Here is a 13,112-nt window from a genome sequence, read left to right on the forward strand (position 1 = left end):
TCTTATTTACATACCTGGTAAAAGTATACATGCCTTTAATTGACATTTTCTCTCCTTTATAGCAAGTGGAAGTGCCATTCATCTAGGCCCCCGGATTTGTTACCCTTAGTACCAGAAAATGAAATCAGGAAACACAAAATAAAAGCAACAACAAAAAAATAAAACTTCAGGGTCTAAAGTTCACATTTAAAACAGTTTCAAAAGTAACATGGACAACTGGCAACGATCTCTTAAGGCTACTAATGTCTGTATCTGACAATTAATATGCTAAAGGTGGCCAGTATGCAAATGGTAACAGAAAACAGAAGGGAAAACCGAAGAAAGTGCTTGGATTCTCTACCTCTGAACAACAGTTAGCTAGCTGAATATGTTACCAAATCTCACTGTGAGGACTAGGAGTGGGGATCCAGGTTTAATTCCTAGTTAGTCATTAACTATGTGAACTTATTTAAAGTTCTCTGGGCCTCAGTTTACCTCTAAAATGAGTACAATTGTCAATGAAATTTAACAAACATTTACCATGTGAGTAAAACAAACACCATAGCCCTTGTTCCAAATTCTGACACATCTAAATTCTATCACTGTTATGGTTATGACTTTCTCATTCTTACAATAACAGGTTTTATCAGGAATTACAATTAGACAGTTCTATACTTGATTTAGGTATCTAAATTTTTAATCAAGTGTAACAGAACCGCTTAACATGGTGCCCATCACCAAGACATGGTGTTATGGTAGCCAATTCCATTTGAACACTGATGAATGTCACCAGTGTCTGTCTACTGAACTTCATGAGACAAACTGCTTTATTTTTACTTTTGCTGTTTCTGAGGCTTAGCAATGCCAGATAGAGCTAAGATAATTATTACAATGCTAAAAGATTCTACTAAAGACAAATATGCCTTAAAATACATTACTATTTCAAATATTACACCTGTACAGCACCTTATTGTCCTCGAAGGTATTTCACATTCAGTAGGTAAGGTTTACCCCACTGTGGAGAGTTGAGAGAACAGAAAAAGAAGAAAAGCTCGAGACAAGAATTTTTCCTCCTTTGAAAATGTAACCCTTTAAACAGCCTTCATAATTAGCAATCTAATTGCTGCTGAATTTGCCAAATTTAAGTCAAAACAATATAAGCAAGATCTAAAGTAACGGAAACTACCAGAAATAAGAATTTTCTTCCATTAAATGTAACGCTTACCAATTACTGTTTAACTTCATTTTTTTCCTGCAACTTTTTTTCCTTCTGCAGTAACAACAGTACTTTCCTTAAAGTTGCAAAGTATTTTGTTGGCCATAACTTACATTGGTAGAAATCATATCCCAAGACCTTTATAAGGCTTTAAACAAAACTTATGACTCATCTATCTGCATTAATAAATGACAACACAGGCTTTGAATCCACTGGCAGACTGAAGATTTTCTTTACCCAGGTTTTCCCAACTTACCTTGTGTTCTAATGTTTGTGGATTTCAATACATTGGACAAGAATGATATCTGAATTGAAGAGGACAAGGAGATTTAAGGATAAACTATTCTTGATCACCATAAATGAAGTCAGTAAGACATTCAATTAGACTCACTTTTCTCTTTGCTTATAATGAAGATGCATAAGATCAAGTCTTTTCATTATGAAAATTGTTACAGACCTAGGAAACAAAGAAAACATCTGTAGAATAATCTATTGTCAAAAATAAAATCAGATCAAAATTTTAAATTGTCTAAGTTTATTGTGCATACAAAAGAACAGCTGGCAAACCTGGAGATGTCAAACCAAAATGGTTAGAAGTCTGTGCAAAGCACCATTTATAAAGCATAAGGGAGAAAGAATTTTTGCCCTCTTTTGTGACTGGCTACTACACATTAACATTCTTTAAAAGGAAAGCAGACCAGTTGTTGATTTGTCTACACAGTAGGCCCTCCCTTATCCTTGGGGGATCCTTTCCAAGACCTTTCCTATACATTCATACCTATGATAAAGTTTATAAATTAAGCACAATGAGAGATTAACACCAATGACTAGTAATAACAGAACAATTATAACAGTACACCAGCATTACTCTTGCACTTCGGTTTGTTGTTTTTTTTTTCTGAGACAGAGTTTTGCTTTTGTTGCTCAGGCTGGATGGAGCACAGTGGCATGATCTTGGCTCACTCCAACTTCTGCCTCCCAGGTTCAAGCAATTCTCCTGCCTCAGCCTCCGAATAGCTGGGATTACAGGCGCCCGCCACCACACCCAGCTAATTTTTTGTATTTTTACTAGAGATGGGGTTTCATCATGTTGGCCAAGCTGATCAAAAACTACTGACCTCAGGTGATCCACCCACCTTGGCCTCCCAAAGTGCTGGGATTACAGGTGTAAGCCACTGCGCCCGGTCACCTTTTGGGGTCATTTTTAGGTAAAACAAAGGTGACTTGAATACAAGCATTGCAATAACAGGACTCATCTATCAGCCTCCTAAGTGACTAACAGGTATGTGACATCTATAGCATGGATCCACTGAACAAAGGGATGATTCGCCTGCTGGACAGGATGGCACAGGACTTGAGATTTCATGATGCTACTCAGAATGGTGCACAATTTAAAGCATGTGAATTGTTTCTAGAATTTTCCATTTAATATTCTTAGACTGAGATTGACCATGGATGGGTTACTGAAACTACAGAAAGCAAAATCGCAGACAAGGGGTGACTACTACAGCTAACAAGTTTGATTTCACTAAACCATGCTGACAAGGTCTTACATTTTGTGTTTTGTTTGATTAGAACTAGCACTTCAGGGACATCAGGATGACTTAAGTTTCGGTTATGTGGCTATGGGTGGTTGGCCTTGGGATATATCTAAATGGTGGCCTCTGTTTTTACTTTTCTTTAACATATACTATCTATCAAACAGAATTCCCTAAAACCAGAACAATAATTTCAGACTATCCATATAGAATCAACTTTCTCCTACAGAAAGCTTTTGTTGCAAAGCGAGTTTACATGTGATACATGACTTGCAAGCAGCACAAAAAGTTAGTAGTTTTTATCAGCTGCAGGAGCGACTTTGAAATGGTTACCTGAATAGTGATCAAAACCTGAGAAAACTTTCTCTTCATTTTTTCTGACCAGACAATCCCACCGTTCAAAAATCCCAACCAAAAATAAAGTGACAAACTAACAACAGAGTAAAATGTTAGTTTCTGGAATTTTATTATTTTTAATACATACATTTCACAAACAGAAACCCTCTAAAACCACATACAATTCCACAACCAAATGTTTCAACTTTATCAACATTCTTTAACTATTTACACTGTCTTTCCTCAACAAAAGTGCAATCCAAGACATCCTGACAAGAAATCTTTACTGACAGGAATTTATTTTTGAGCTGGTTTTAATGAAGCCCATCCATTATATTTACTTTCAATTACCTGGAATATTCAGTCAACAGGACATGGAGATGAACTGGGTTGGGCAGCATCCTATTATAGGAAATAAACACTAAACAAGAACACTTTCTCCTCACTTCCTCCCCAACCTCCAGTGAAAGTTACTCAACAGCTGCTACCAGGACACTAAACAGAAAAGCAAACTGGAGTTCTCGACCTAGACACAGGAGAACAGGCTGCGTGTTAGGCATCAGTCTTGCAGGACTAAACAGAAGACTTTAGCAAATTAGTTTTGGTGCTCTAATAAGGTACATATCAGTCTTATCTGTTAGTTTTAGAGTTCAAATACCTAATAAGATTATTTTTTGATGAGTTAATTTTCCACCAACGTATATGAAAATAACTTTTACTCAGAAAATGAACTTCTTGCACAAAAACTAGAAGTTACAGGGCATCTGAGGAAAGCTCCTCTGCAATTAGAATGGGATAATTTACTCAACTCCTCAACTTCATGGCAACATCTTTTAAAGTATAAACTCATTATACTGACTGCTTCAAATGTAACAAGAGAGTGAAGAGATGAGATAGCCTGAAGAGAAAACAATCAGAAATTGTCCTCTCACTAAACTAAAGCAAATCATTGTACTTGCTCAAGGTATAAAACTCTTAAAAATAAATAATTAAAAAATACTAAGAGTAGATGAAAAATCACTTTGAAATTATTAGTCACTCTTAAGACTGCTTCATGTTACTGAACAGTATTCATCAGAAAAACAGTAATTGGATTTCTTGGACTAATATCCTTTTAGTATCCTAACCACAACAAAAATAATATTCCTTTTTTATATATTCCAATTCCAATTATTCAGGAAAAGTCTGGGGTATTAAGGTCAGTAGATGTGCAAAATAAGATTTATCTTCATGGTGTTGAATACTCAATTATATTTTATTCCCACATCAGCCAAATTTTCCCTCTAGACAAGAATGAATCATCTTAAAGGCAAAAGATATTCTCAGATACGCTTCATGCTCTTCATGCTTTTCTCTTTATGTAACTGAATATATCCACAGAATCCTAACTTTATCAATGAAATAATGTCCAAGAGTGAATTTTACCCAATGACCATAAAACCTCATTATATTTATTTTTTAGCGGGTAGAAAGCCATCTAAAAAGGCAACATGGAACACAGCATATACTACACCGACAGCAGTTCTAAATTCAGGAGCTTGTATAGGTCAACTGTAAGCTTCAGAACAACAATATAAAGCAGGTTTCACTATAAAATTTTAGGTGGGTTAAAGATCAGCACTGTAAATATTTTACTATTTATTTTAAATTCAGAAGTAAAATCCAAATGGTGTTACAAGGACAAGAGAAACTTAACACTTTTTGTATCTGGGTACATGAGAGAATCAATAAGGAAATAGTTAATTCACAACTACAGCTTTGTGCATTAAAGACAAGTTTGCAGGAAGCTATGTCCTACAGTCCTCTTTTAGTTGCATCAAACACTGTCAGTTCAATGACCTACTACTTCTTACAGGCATTTTATGCATTTCTTCCTACTGAAATATTTTTCAGATGATCAAATACCAACCTAGATGTAGCAAAGCCAATCATCCAAACTGAAAGATGAAAATTATTAGTCAATACATTGGTTAATGCTGTGTTGTTTCAAACAAAACATCAAATACTTCATATAGAACTGAAGCTCACTTGCAATATTGCCTAAATGCTTCTGAAAAGAAAAACTATACAATAAAAAAAAAAGGTAAATGAGTAATATAAAATGTTCACATCAACCCCAAATTTGGCTATTCATAAAATTATTTTCAGCATTATTTTAGCATTCTCTATGCATATCATACATGAAATTATCAAATTCACTTTTGAGAAATCATACTCCAATTCTCTAAGAGTATGGGATGTCAGTCTATTCAGTGCATCAAAATCTACTGAACCAAAGGCTGTATTTTGGAATGCCCAATGCTTTGACTAATCAAGTTCTCTCTCTATATATGATCATCTTTTTTCATCAAGAGTAAGGTATCATGGGCTTTTTGAATGGTCTATTTTTCAAACATACTGCTGTACATTACAATCATTGATTTTCCCAAATAAAACATACTTTTAAAAGAAATAGTACAATGATTATTTTCTTCATCATCCTTTCGCTTTTTTTTCCTTCCCTCTTAAGGTCAAATCTTTGCTTTTGGAAACTCAGAATTAAATGGGTTAAAAATGGCCATAAGCAATTTTGAGGACAGTAAGTGTGCAACTATTGGTTCTGAAGCTCACCAGTTAGATTCTGTGGCTGAGAGATTTACCTCTGAGAAGAATCTGACACCAAATGACACTTCAACAGGGCAACCTGTAATAAATCATCATTGCCCAAATCATGTTATTCATGGATTCTCCTTAAGAGCTATTTTACCAACTTCAAGGACACAATTCAAATGATTGAGTTCTGCCTTCTTGCATTATTTCCAGATCCATTTCACATATTCTGTTATAGGTCAGTTTACCAATAACTGCAACACTAGTATCTTTCATATGTCTTACAATTTGGATATTATTTTCAGCATGAAAAATGGATTGGCAAATTACAATAGCAATAGAAACAGCACTGGTGCCACTTTCAGGTCATCTGTCAGTGTGAGTAAACTGCCTGCCCACGTGTGCTGCAGAACACTAGGCTGAGATAGACTAATGGCTCTCCAGGCACAGACTTACATTCACTTGTCACATATTCTTCCAAAGACCCAAGGAAGATCTCAAAGTAGGTTTTTAGGAAGTTAACATTGTAGTAAGCATTTCCTTCCAACTCCTATCAAACTTTTAGTTTATAGCCACATAATTCCTTTCCTAAGTTCACCCCATCCTCCCCATCATCTTAAAGCTGCATCGAATATTCTTAGTAAGAGTGAACCCCGACCGAAATGCACAGGATTACCCATCTGGGCTCTTGTCAAAACCACAGACTAACACTCGGGAATCAACACAGGGCAAGGGCAGCCCCTATTTTAGTGGCACACATACAACAAAGTAACTCTCCTTTAAATTAGAAAAGAAATTAATGTCACAGAATGCTTCCCTATAAAAGATATGTAATAAAGTAATAATATCAATAAAATAGCTATTACTAAAGCAAAGCTTTCATCAATAAGCTTCGAGAACTTTGAAGGAGGAAAATGGCTTCACGAAATGGTAGTCCAGGTTCCCACAGTGTGGACACTGCTGGACGTTGCTATACTCGGAGAAGTACTGCATCCCGATCCTCACGTCGATCACTGGCTTCCCACAGTGCTTACAGTTCAGGCGGGCCTGGGGGAAACAGACACCATCAACCACAACACCCCTTCGCTTCCCAACACTTGTCAAAGTCATCCAAACCAAAATGCTGGGAAGCTAAGCAAGAGCTTCATAAAGCATCCCTTTTATTACCAAAAACAGAGAAATGGGGTATGCCTGAAAGACCCTCAACTTCTCTCCTGAGATGCAGCACTGCTAGCTGTTTCACCTACTTATGAGAAGAAAATTCTAAACTGGTACTGCCTAAACACTCTCCACTGAAGTTCCCTAACAATAAGAAACCCCTCCCCGCAGGAAGCTGACTTCCGTCACCCAAACCTCCATGAAACTTCTTTGAAGATTCTGGGTTTATTTTAAAAAAATTCATACACACTTTTTCATTCTACTCTATACAACAACTGGGTTTTGACGTAAAAAGAAATTTTCCCAAAATATGTAAGTAAAGTTAGTAATCCAAGAAGTGCGGTGCTGGTCTGAGGCTTCTGGAGTTCCCAGCCCTGCATCTTCACTCTTGCCTGGCCTCTCCTGTTAACAGCACAGTCCTGGAACCTTTCAGCAATGGCTCCAGGACTTAAGTGAATAACCAGAAGTTATAAATAAAACAGACTCGATTTAGACTCATTTCTAAATGTACTTAGAAAGTATAATCTCAATTTGTTCTCAAAATATTCCTAGGAGGTAGATAGTATTAGCTGACTTTAAGATAATGCAACTGAGGCACATGTGATAAAGCACCATGCCCAAGACCACGGTTAAAAAGCAGCAAAGCAGGGAGTGAACCAAAGCAGCCTGCTCACCCTCAGCCACAGCACGAACTACTTTTCTGTAACCTGAGATAAACACTCTTTTAACAAAATCAAGAGAGATCTGAACAACATTAAAAGTGTGATTCTGAGCAAACCCATCTTCACCCTGTTATGCTTTTCTAAGAATCAATTATTGCTTATTTTTGGCTCCATCTTATTGAAGACTTCTCTTGATTCATTAGTAGTGTCTAAAACTTGTATCCTCACAGTGAATACTGTCAATAGATTTTTAATTTAAAAATGTAATCAAACCTTTAAATTTAAACATGTAATCAAACATGTTTTCCATTTCAGTAGGGGGCCAGATAAGAAAGGTCTGGGCTCCAATTATTTTAAGGAAAAAATATAGTGCATGGTGAATGCCAAGAGGCTGGGTGTGGCAGGATGCTATTCTGTTTTTCTTCCTAAAGACATGGAAATAATCTCGTTGCCTTTCAGTGGTGTATTAGAGAGAACACCACAACAGGAATTACAGGGTGCAGGCATGGCTGTAACACTATGTATGTAGACCTGGATAAAATATCCCAAGGTTTTAGGCCTCCATTGTATGAGGAAATGAGGAGGCTGGTCTAGATCCCAGGCCCTTTGCAGTGCTAATCTTCTGAGTTAACAGGCTCAAACATTCTTTCACTTCCTTATTTAATTTAAAAGATAATCCTCCCTGGTGTGTATGCAGAGGGAAGCCACTTCCTCTGGTTTCTCTCAAGAGCTGGCATTAAGGCACAATAACTATCATAAAATACTACAGTGAATATCTACTAACAGTAAAAATATTCTCTTTACAAAAATCAAGCCATAATGCTAAAGACATAAAACTATACAGTAACTAATGAAGTATGTATCAGCGATTTGTATTAAAAAAACAGGCTGGAACACTTTAGAGCAAAGAAAAATTTCTCTCCTGCCCATGAAAGTATCAAGGAATTATATAACAAGATGCTCTATTCCCCAACACTTGGAAGTAAAGAAAGATATTTCCAAGGATTTTGTCTCCTGTGATTCTACAGGTTATTTGTGTTTTCATATGTGAATACTTCCTCTTTTTGATGACAGCTAAATTTCAGATGTTCTCATAGCATGAGACAATGCCTCCTTTTAGTAGTGCTTTAAGGATTACAACAACCGCTAACACTTTACAAGGCAGGCAATTCCTGAGTAATTGTACTATCCCACAGCAAGAAAACAACAAGAAAATCCTGTCTATTTAAGAAAGTGACTTTCTTTCTTTGAGTAACTTTTTTCTTATTAGAAATTTAGTATAAGTTAATCATACAGAATCTTAGAAAATATATTCAAGTAGCTGGACACAGTGGCTCATGCCTGTAATCCCAGCACTTTGGGAAAGGCTGAAGTGGGTGGATCATGAGGTAGAGGATCGAGATCATCCTGGCCAACATGGTGAAACCTTGTCTCTACTAAAAATACAAAAGTTAGCTGGGTGTGGTGGTACACACCTGTAGTCCCAGCTACTCAGGAGGCTGAGGTAGGAGAATCGCTTGAACCGGGGAGGCAGAGGTTGCAGTGAGCCAGGATCACACCACTGCACTCCAGCCTGGCGACAGAGCGAGACTCCGTCTCAAAGAAAAAAAAGAAAAAAAGAAAAAAAAAGAAAATATACTCAAGCAAAAAGAAAACTAAAGGAACCATTCAGCCTCCCACCACTGAGACCATCTGGTAACAGGTTAGTAGTTCACTTTTCATGCTCACTTACTTACAAATGCAAGCATATTATTGTGCCATTTTATAACCTGTTCTTTTGACCTAATATACTAGAAATGCTTCCCATATAATTATGTATTATTCTACACTATCCCTTTTAATGACTGCATAATATTCCACTGAATGACTACATTACAAGTGGTAACTCAGCCATCATTGCTGGACAGAATTTCTTGTTTATTATTGGAAGCATCTTCTCTACATTCACTTGGGGATGGAGGCCTAATATCACCCACTGCTCTCTCAGTGTGTTATACCTACCTGACAACATGGAGAGGCAGCCAGGATGTCGTAGGTGTACATAGTGCCCAGCTGGTGCCAGCTGCCATCCCACCGCGACTTACACTTGATGCAGATGATCTTGTGAACCCCCTCCAGGCAGTCCACGCACACCGCATACAGGTGCATGAGTCTCCCTGTGCACAGAAGACACAAGGCTCAGAGTGGCCATCATGGAAATCATGTTTCATCTCCAAGGGGATAAAAAGTGTTTCATCTACCAATTATAAGCAAACATTTTATCATTTGGATAAATATTAAAAGAAAAATCAGTATTTATTACACAAGCTGTCCTTTCAAGATAATGATGAATTACTATTGTCAATAAAACATGTATTTTAAGTTCAAGAATATTAAAAACTTGGCTTCAATTCACTTTTCCAAAAAGTGCTGCTGGGTTTACATTATAGGTCCATCCAAATTCAAATAACAAAGTCACATATACTCAAAACCAGTCTTTACTGCATTCATGCCTTCCTCATCAAAAGTTTATGTTTAGCATATGCAACCTTGGTCTTGTCACAAGCTCTCTCACCCCCTGACAAGTCTCAACATAAAAAGTCAAAAATCTGCCTTGGGGATGGATAGCCCAGAATTACACCACAACCAAAATTACCATGTTAACTGTCCTTGTTCTCAAAATGTTCAGCCATCACCACATCTAATTTGGGAAACAGAATTGTATTTCACTTGTAAGTAACGTTTTAAAAGAAGTTCAATGTCTTCTTATTCATTGGGCCCTTAAAAGTTACAACACCATTCCCCTCCATTATTTGATAACATCTTAATGTTTATAAAGGAAAGATGTCTAGTGTATATGGAAGCATCACAGTTCAAATAATTAAAGAGTCAAAATGTCCAGAATCTGCCCAGGCAACATATACAACAGCAACAATTCTGCTGTGTGTGGGACCCAGGGTGCCCCCCCATATTAAAAACTACCATCAGGAGAACACAAAATCCTAAGTAGCCTTCTATTCAGAATGTGCTGCTCACTGCCATCAGTCAGACTATGGCTCTTCAGCACTCAGTGATAAGGGCCAACCTGCTCCCTACCTGATGGAAGGGCTTATGTTCTATCTATAGTACTTAGGGGAGCCCTTCATTTGCATTTGCTTGTATGACCCTCTTCCTCCTTGAGGGCAAGAACCATGTCTTATTCATCCTTGTAGATTAGCTGACTAGCACATTGTCTGGGATGTGGAAAGCATTTTATAAGTGTAAATGGATGGGGCATGTTAACAGCCAAAGACAGCATAACCTTGGGGGCCTTTATAGGAAAACGGGGAAAGATGACAAGAGCTTCTTGAAATACTGCCTGCCCACCTCTGCTCTAGGGCACTGAAAATAAAAGGGTCTCACATGCCACATCTACTGGGGCCTCGGGGCATGTCAGGAAGTCCGTTCAAAGATCCAGGAGCCACTGGAAAAAACCTGAGTTGCACTCTCCATCCTGCTTACTCAGTGCAATTCCCAAACATTCACAGGTACAGAGGCCACAGCTGAGAAGGGTACCAGCAGCCATAGACACAAAAGTCATGCGTTGCTAACAATGACCAGAATGATGAAGACAGAGTAACTTTTACAAAGGGTTAACCAAGGGTATGGCACTATGCTACCAGCTCCATGTGAATCACTTCATTTAACCCTAACAGCAACATTATAAAATAGGCATTACTGTTGCTCCCACTTCTGATAGTAGGAAGTGAAGTTCAGAGAGTGGAGCAGCTTGCCCAAGTTCATAAGATAATTAAGTAGCAAGTCCAGACTGATTCATGTCTCTCTGATCCATAACCTTCAGGCAAACTCACTGGAACACCTGGTCTGGACTGAGTCTAGGTTTGTTTCAGTTCTACTACACATTGTCCTGGGCACAGAGAATTTTGAATTTCTAAACCCTCTGTGAATTTAAACAAAAAATCGATTCCTGGGAGAACAATCACATGTGATTCAAAGTGGTAAAGAAGCCCAATAAGAACTTCCTAATTAGATCAATCTTAATAAATTATTAAAGCTAAACGAAACTATCTTCAGAGGAAAAGAGAGCAAACAGAGTCCAGAGACAGAGTCTGGAGACGGCAGAGAGGGGTAAGGGCAGGGCGAGGGAGTAATACTCCAGAGAGGGCCACTGAATATAGCAAGTACTGCAGCAGCAGGTCAGCCTGCATGCTGTGCAGTCCTATGGCCTGCAGTGTGGCCCTTCTATTAGAGTTGAAAATACTTTAAAAAACACATGGCCAGGCTAAGCACAGTGGCTCATGCATGTAATCCCAGTACTTTGAGAGGCTGAAATGGGATGATTGTTTGAGGCCAGGAGTTCAAGACCAGCCTGGGCAATACAGTGAGACCCCATCTCTTTAAAACATTTGAAAAAACTAAGCCGACTGGTGGCTTAAGCCTGTATTCCTAGCTACTGGAAAAGCTAGGGCAGGACTGCTTGATCTCAGTAGTCCAAGGCTGCGGTAAGCTATGATCACTCTGCTACTTTCCAGCCAGCGTAACAGAGCGAGATACTAAAAAATAAACATAAAGGGAAAGAAAAAAGAAAAGAAAAATAGAAGAATGCATGATCAGTAATTGGTGATTAAAGACATAATTTACACTTTCTTACTACAAATAAAATGGCATGGATTACTCAAAGATGTGGCAATAAAAATGTTGATATGTGGTCAAGGCCTCACTTGTGGCAACGATGACTTCTCTGTAATGATTAAACACCTTGATCCTCAGGTTTTATATCAAACATTCAACTTCTCAATATCTTTGTGGTGCACATCTAATGTGTGCATTATCTATTTATATGTCTATGTTTTGATGTATACACACGCACTCAAGTACTCGGGCCTAATTTTCACCTCTTTCTCCATCTGCTCCCTGAAAGGTACCCTCAAGATTTACTTAACGGTTTATCATATCCTCCTTCATTTTCTTTTTCTTTTCTTCATATCCAAGAGCTCTTCTACCCTTAGGATTTTAACCACCACTGTTATAAACTCCTCAGTGTTCAATCCAAATGCTTATTTTTAACTGTATTTGCTAGACATCTCCACACAAGTCTCAACATCCCTTCAAACCCAACACACACAAACCTCATCTTCTGTCCCCTAAAGTCAGGCCCTTCCTTTCCCCACCTTATCTACCCGTCTCCTTTCTCTACTCTTGCACCATTTATCTGGTCTAGAAATAAAGTGAATTTTGTTTCTAAATTCACAAGCTGCAAATTTTCTTTGAAATAACCTCTTGACGATATCCCCTCCCTTCCATTGTCTCCACCTTAGCATTCTTTTCTCCTTGTATCTAGACTACAGACTGTAAAGTCTCAACTCTGTCTCCAGATCCCACCCCTTTCAAACCCCTTTCCTCCATGTGATTGCCTGCTTTAAAATAAAGGTTGAAAATCTTTCCATTCACATTCATGAAGAACATGTAGCAAAGCTCTTTATTATGGCTTGAAAGTACTTCTGCTATCCGTTCTCTCCCTATCCTACTCCTTTCCCCCTCTAGAACACCCTTGTCTCCAACCAAACAGTCCTCTCCCTATCTCCTGATCACAACCTGCCATTCTTTTTCTTCTTAACCATCCTTCCTTTGCTTGCAGGCACTACCTCCTCCTCG

The 13,112-nt window shown here is 38.0% G+C and overlaps 1 protein-coding gene across 1 annotated transcript in view; it reads right to left on the reverse strand.

Annotated features, from left to right (window-relative positions):
- Nucleotides 1–3,175: 3,175 nt before the first annotated feature.
- The window catches only part of HECA (hdc homolog, cell cycle regulator), a 43,808-nt gene continuing 33,871 nt past the window's right edge, over nucleotides 3,176–13,112 (reverse strand). Inside the window, exons 3-4 of the mRNA XM_021670827.2 lie at nucleotides 9,480–9,634; nucleotides 3,176–6,705 (exon numbers count right to left, since the gene is read on the reverse strand). Of these exons, the coding sequence (XP_021526502.2) occupies nucleotides 6,541–6,705; nucleotides 9,480–9,634 (320 nt within the window). The 3' untranslated portion in view covers nucleotides 3,176–6,540. The remainder of the gene's footprint in view (nucleotides 6,706–9,479; nucleotides 9,635–13,112) is intronic.

Source organism: Aotus nancymaae, unplaced genomic scaffold (genome assembly GCF_030222135.1).
Source record: "Aotus nancymaae isolate 86718 unplaced genomic scaffold, 86718_ANA_hifiasm-v0.15.2.pri h1tg000040l, whole genome shotgun sequence".
NCBI classification, from domain to species: domain Eukaryota; kingdom Metazoa; phylum Chordata; class Mammalia; order Primates; family Aotidae; genus Aotus; species Aotus nancymaae.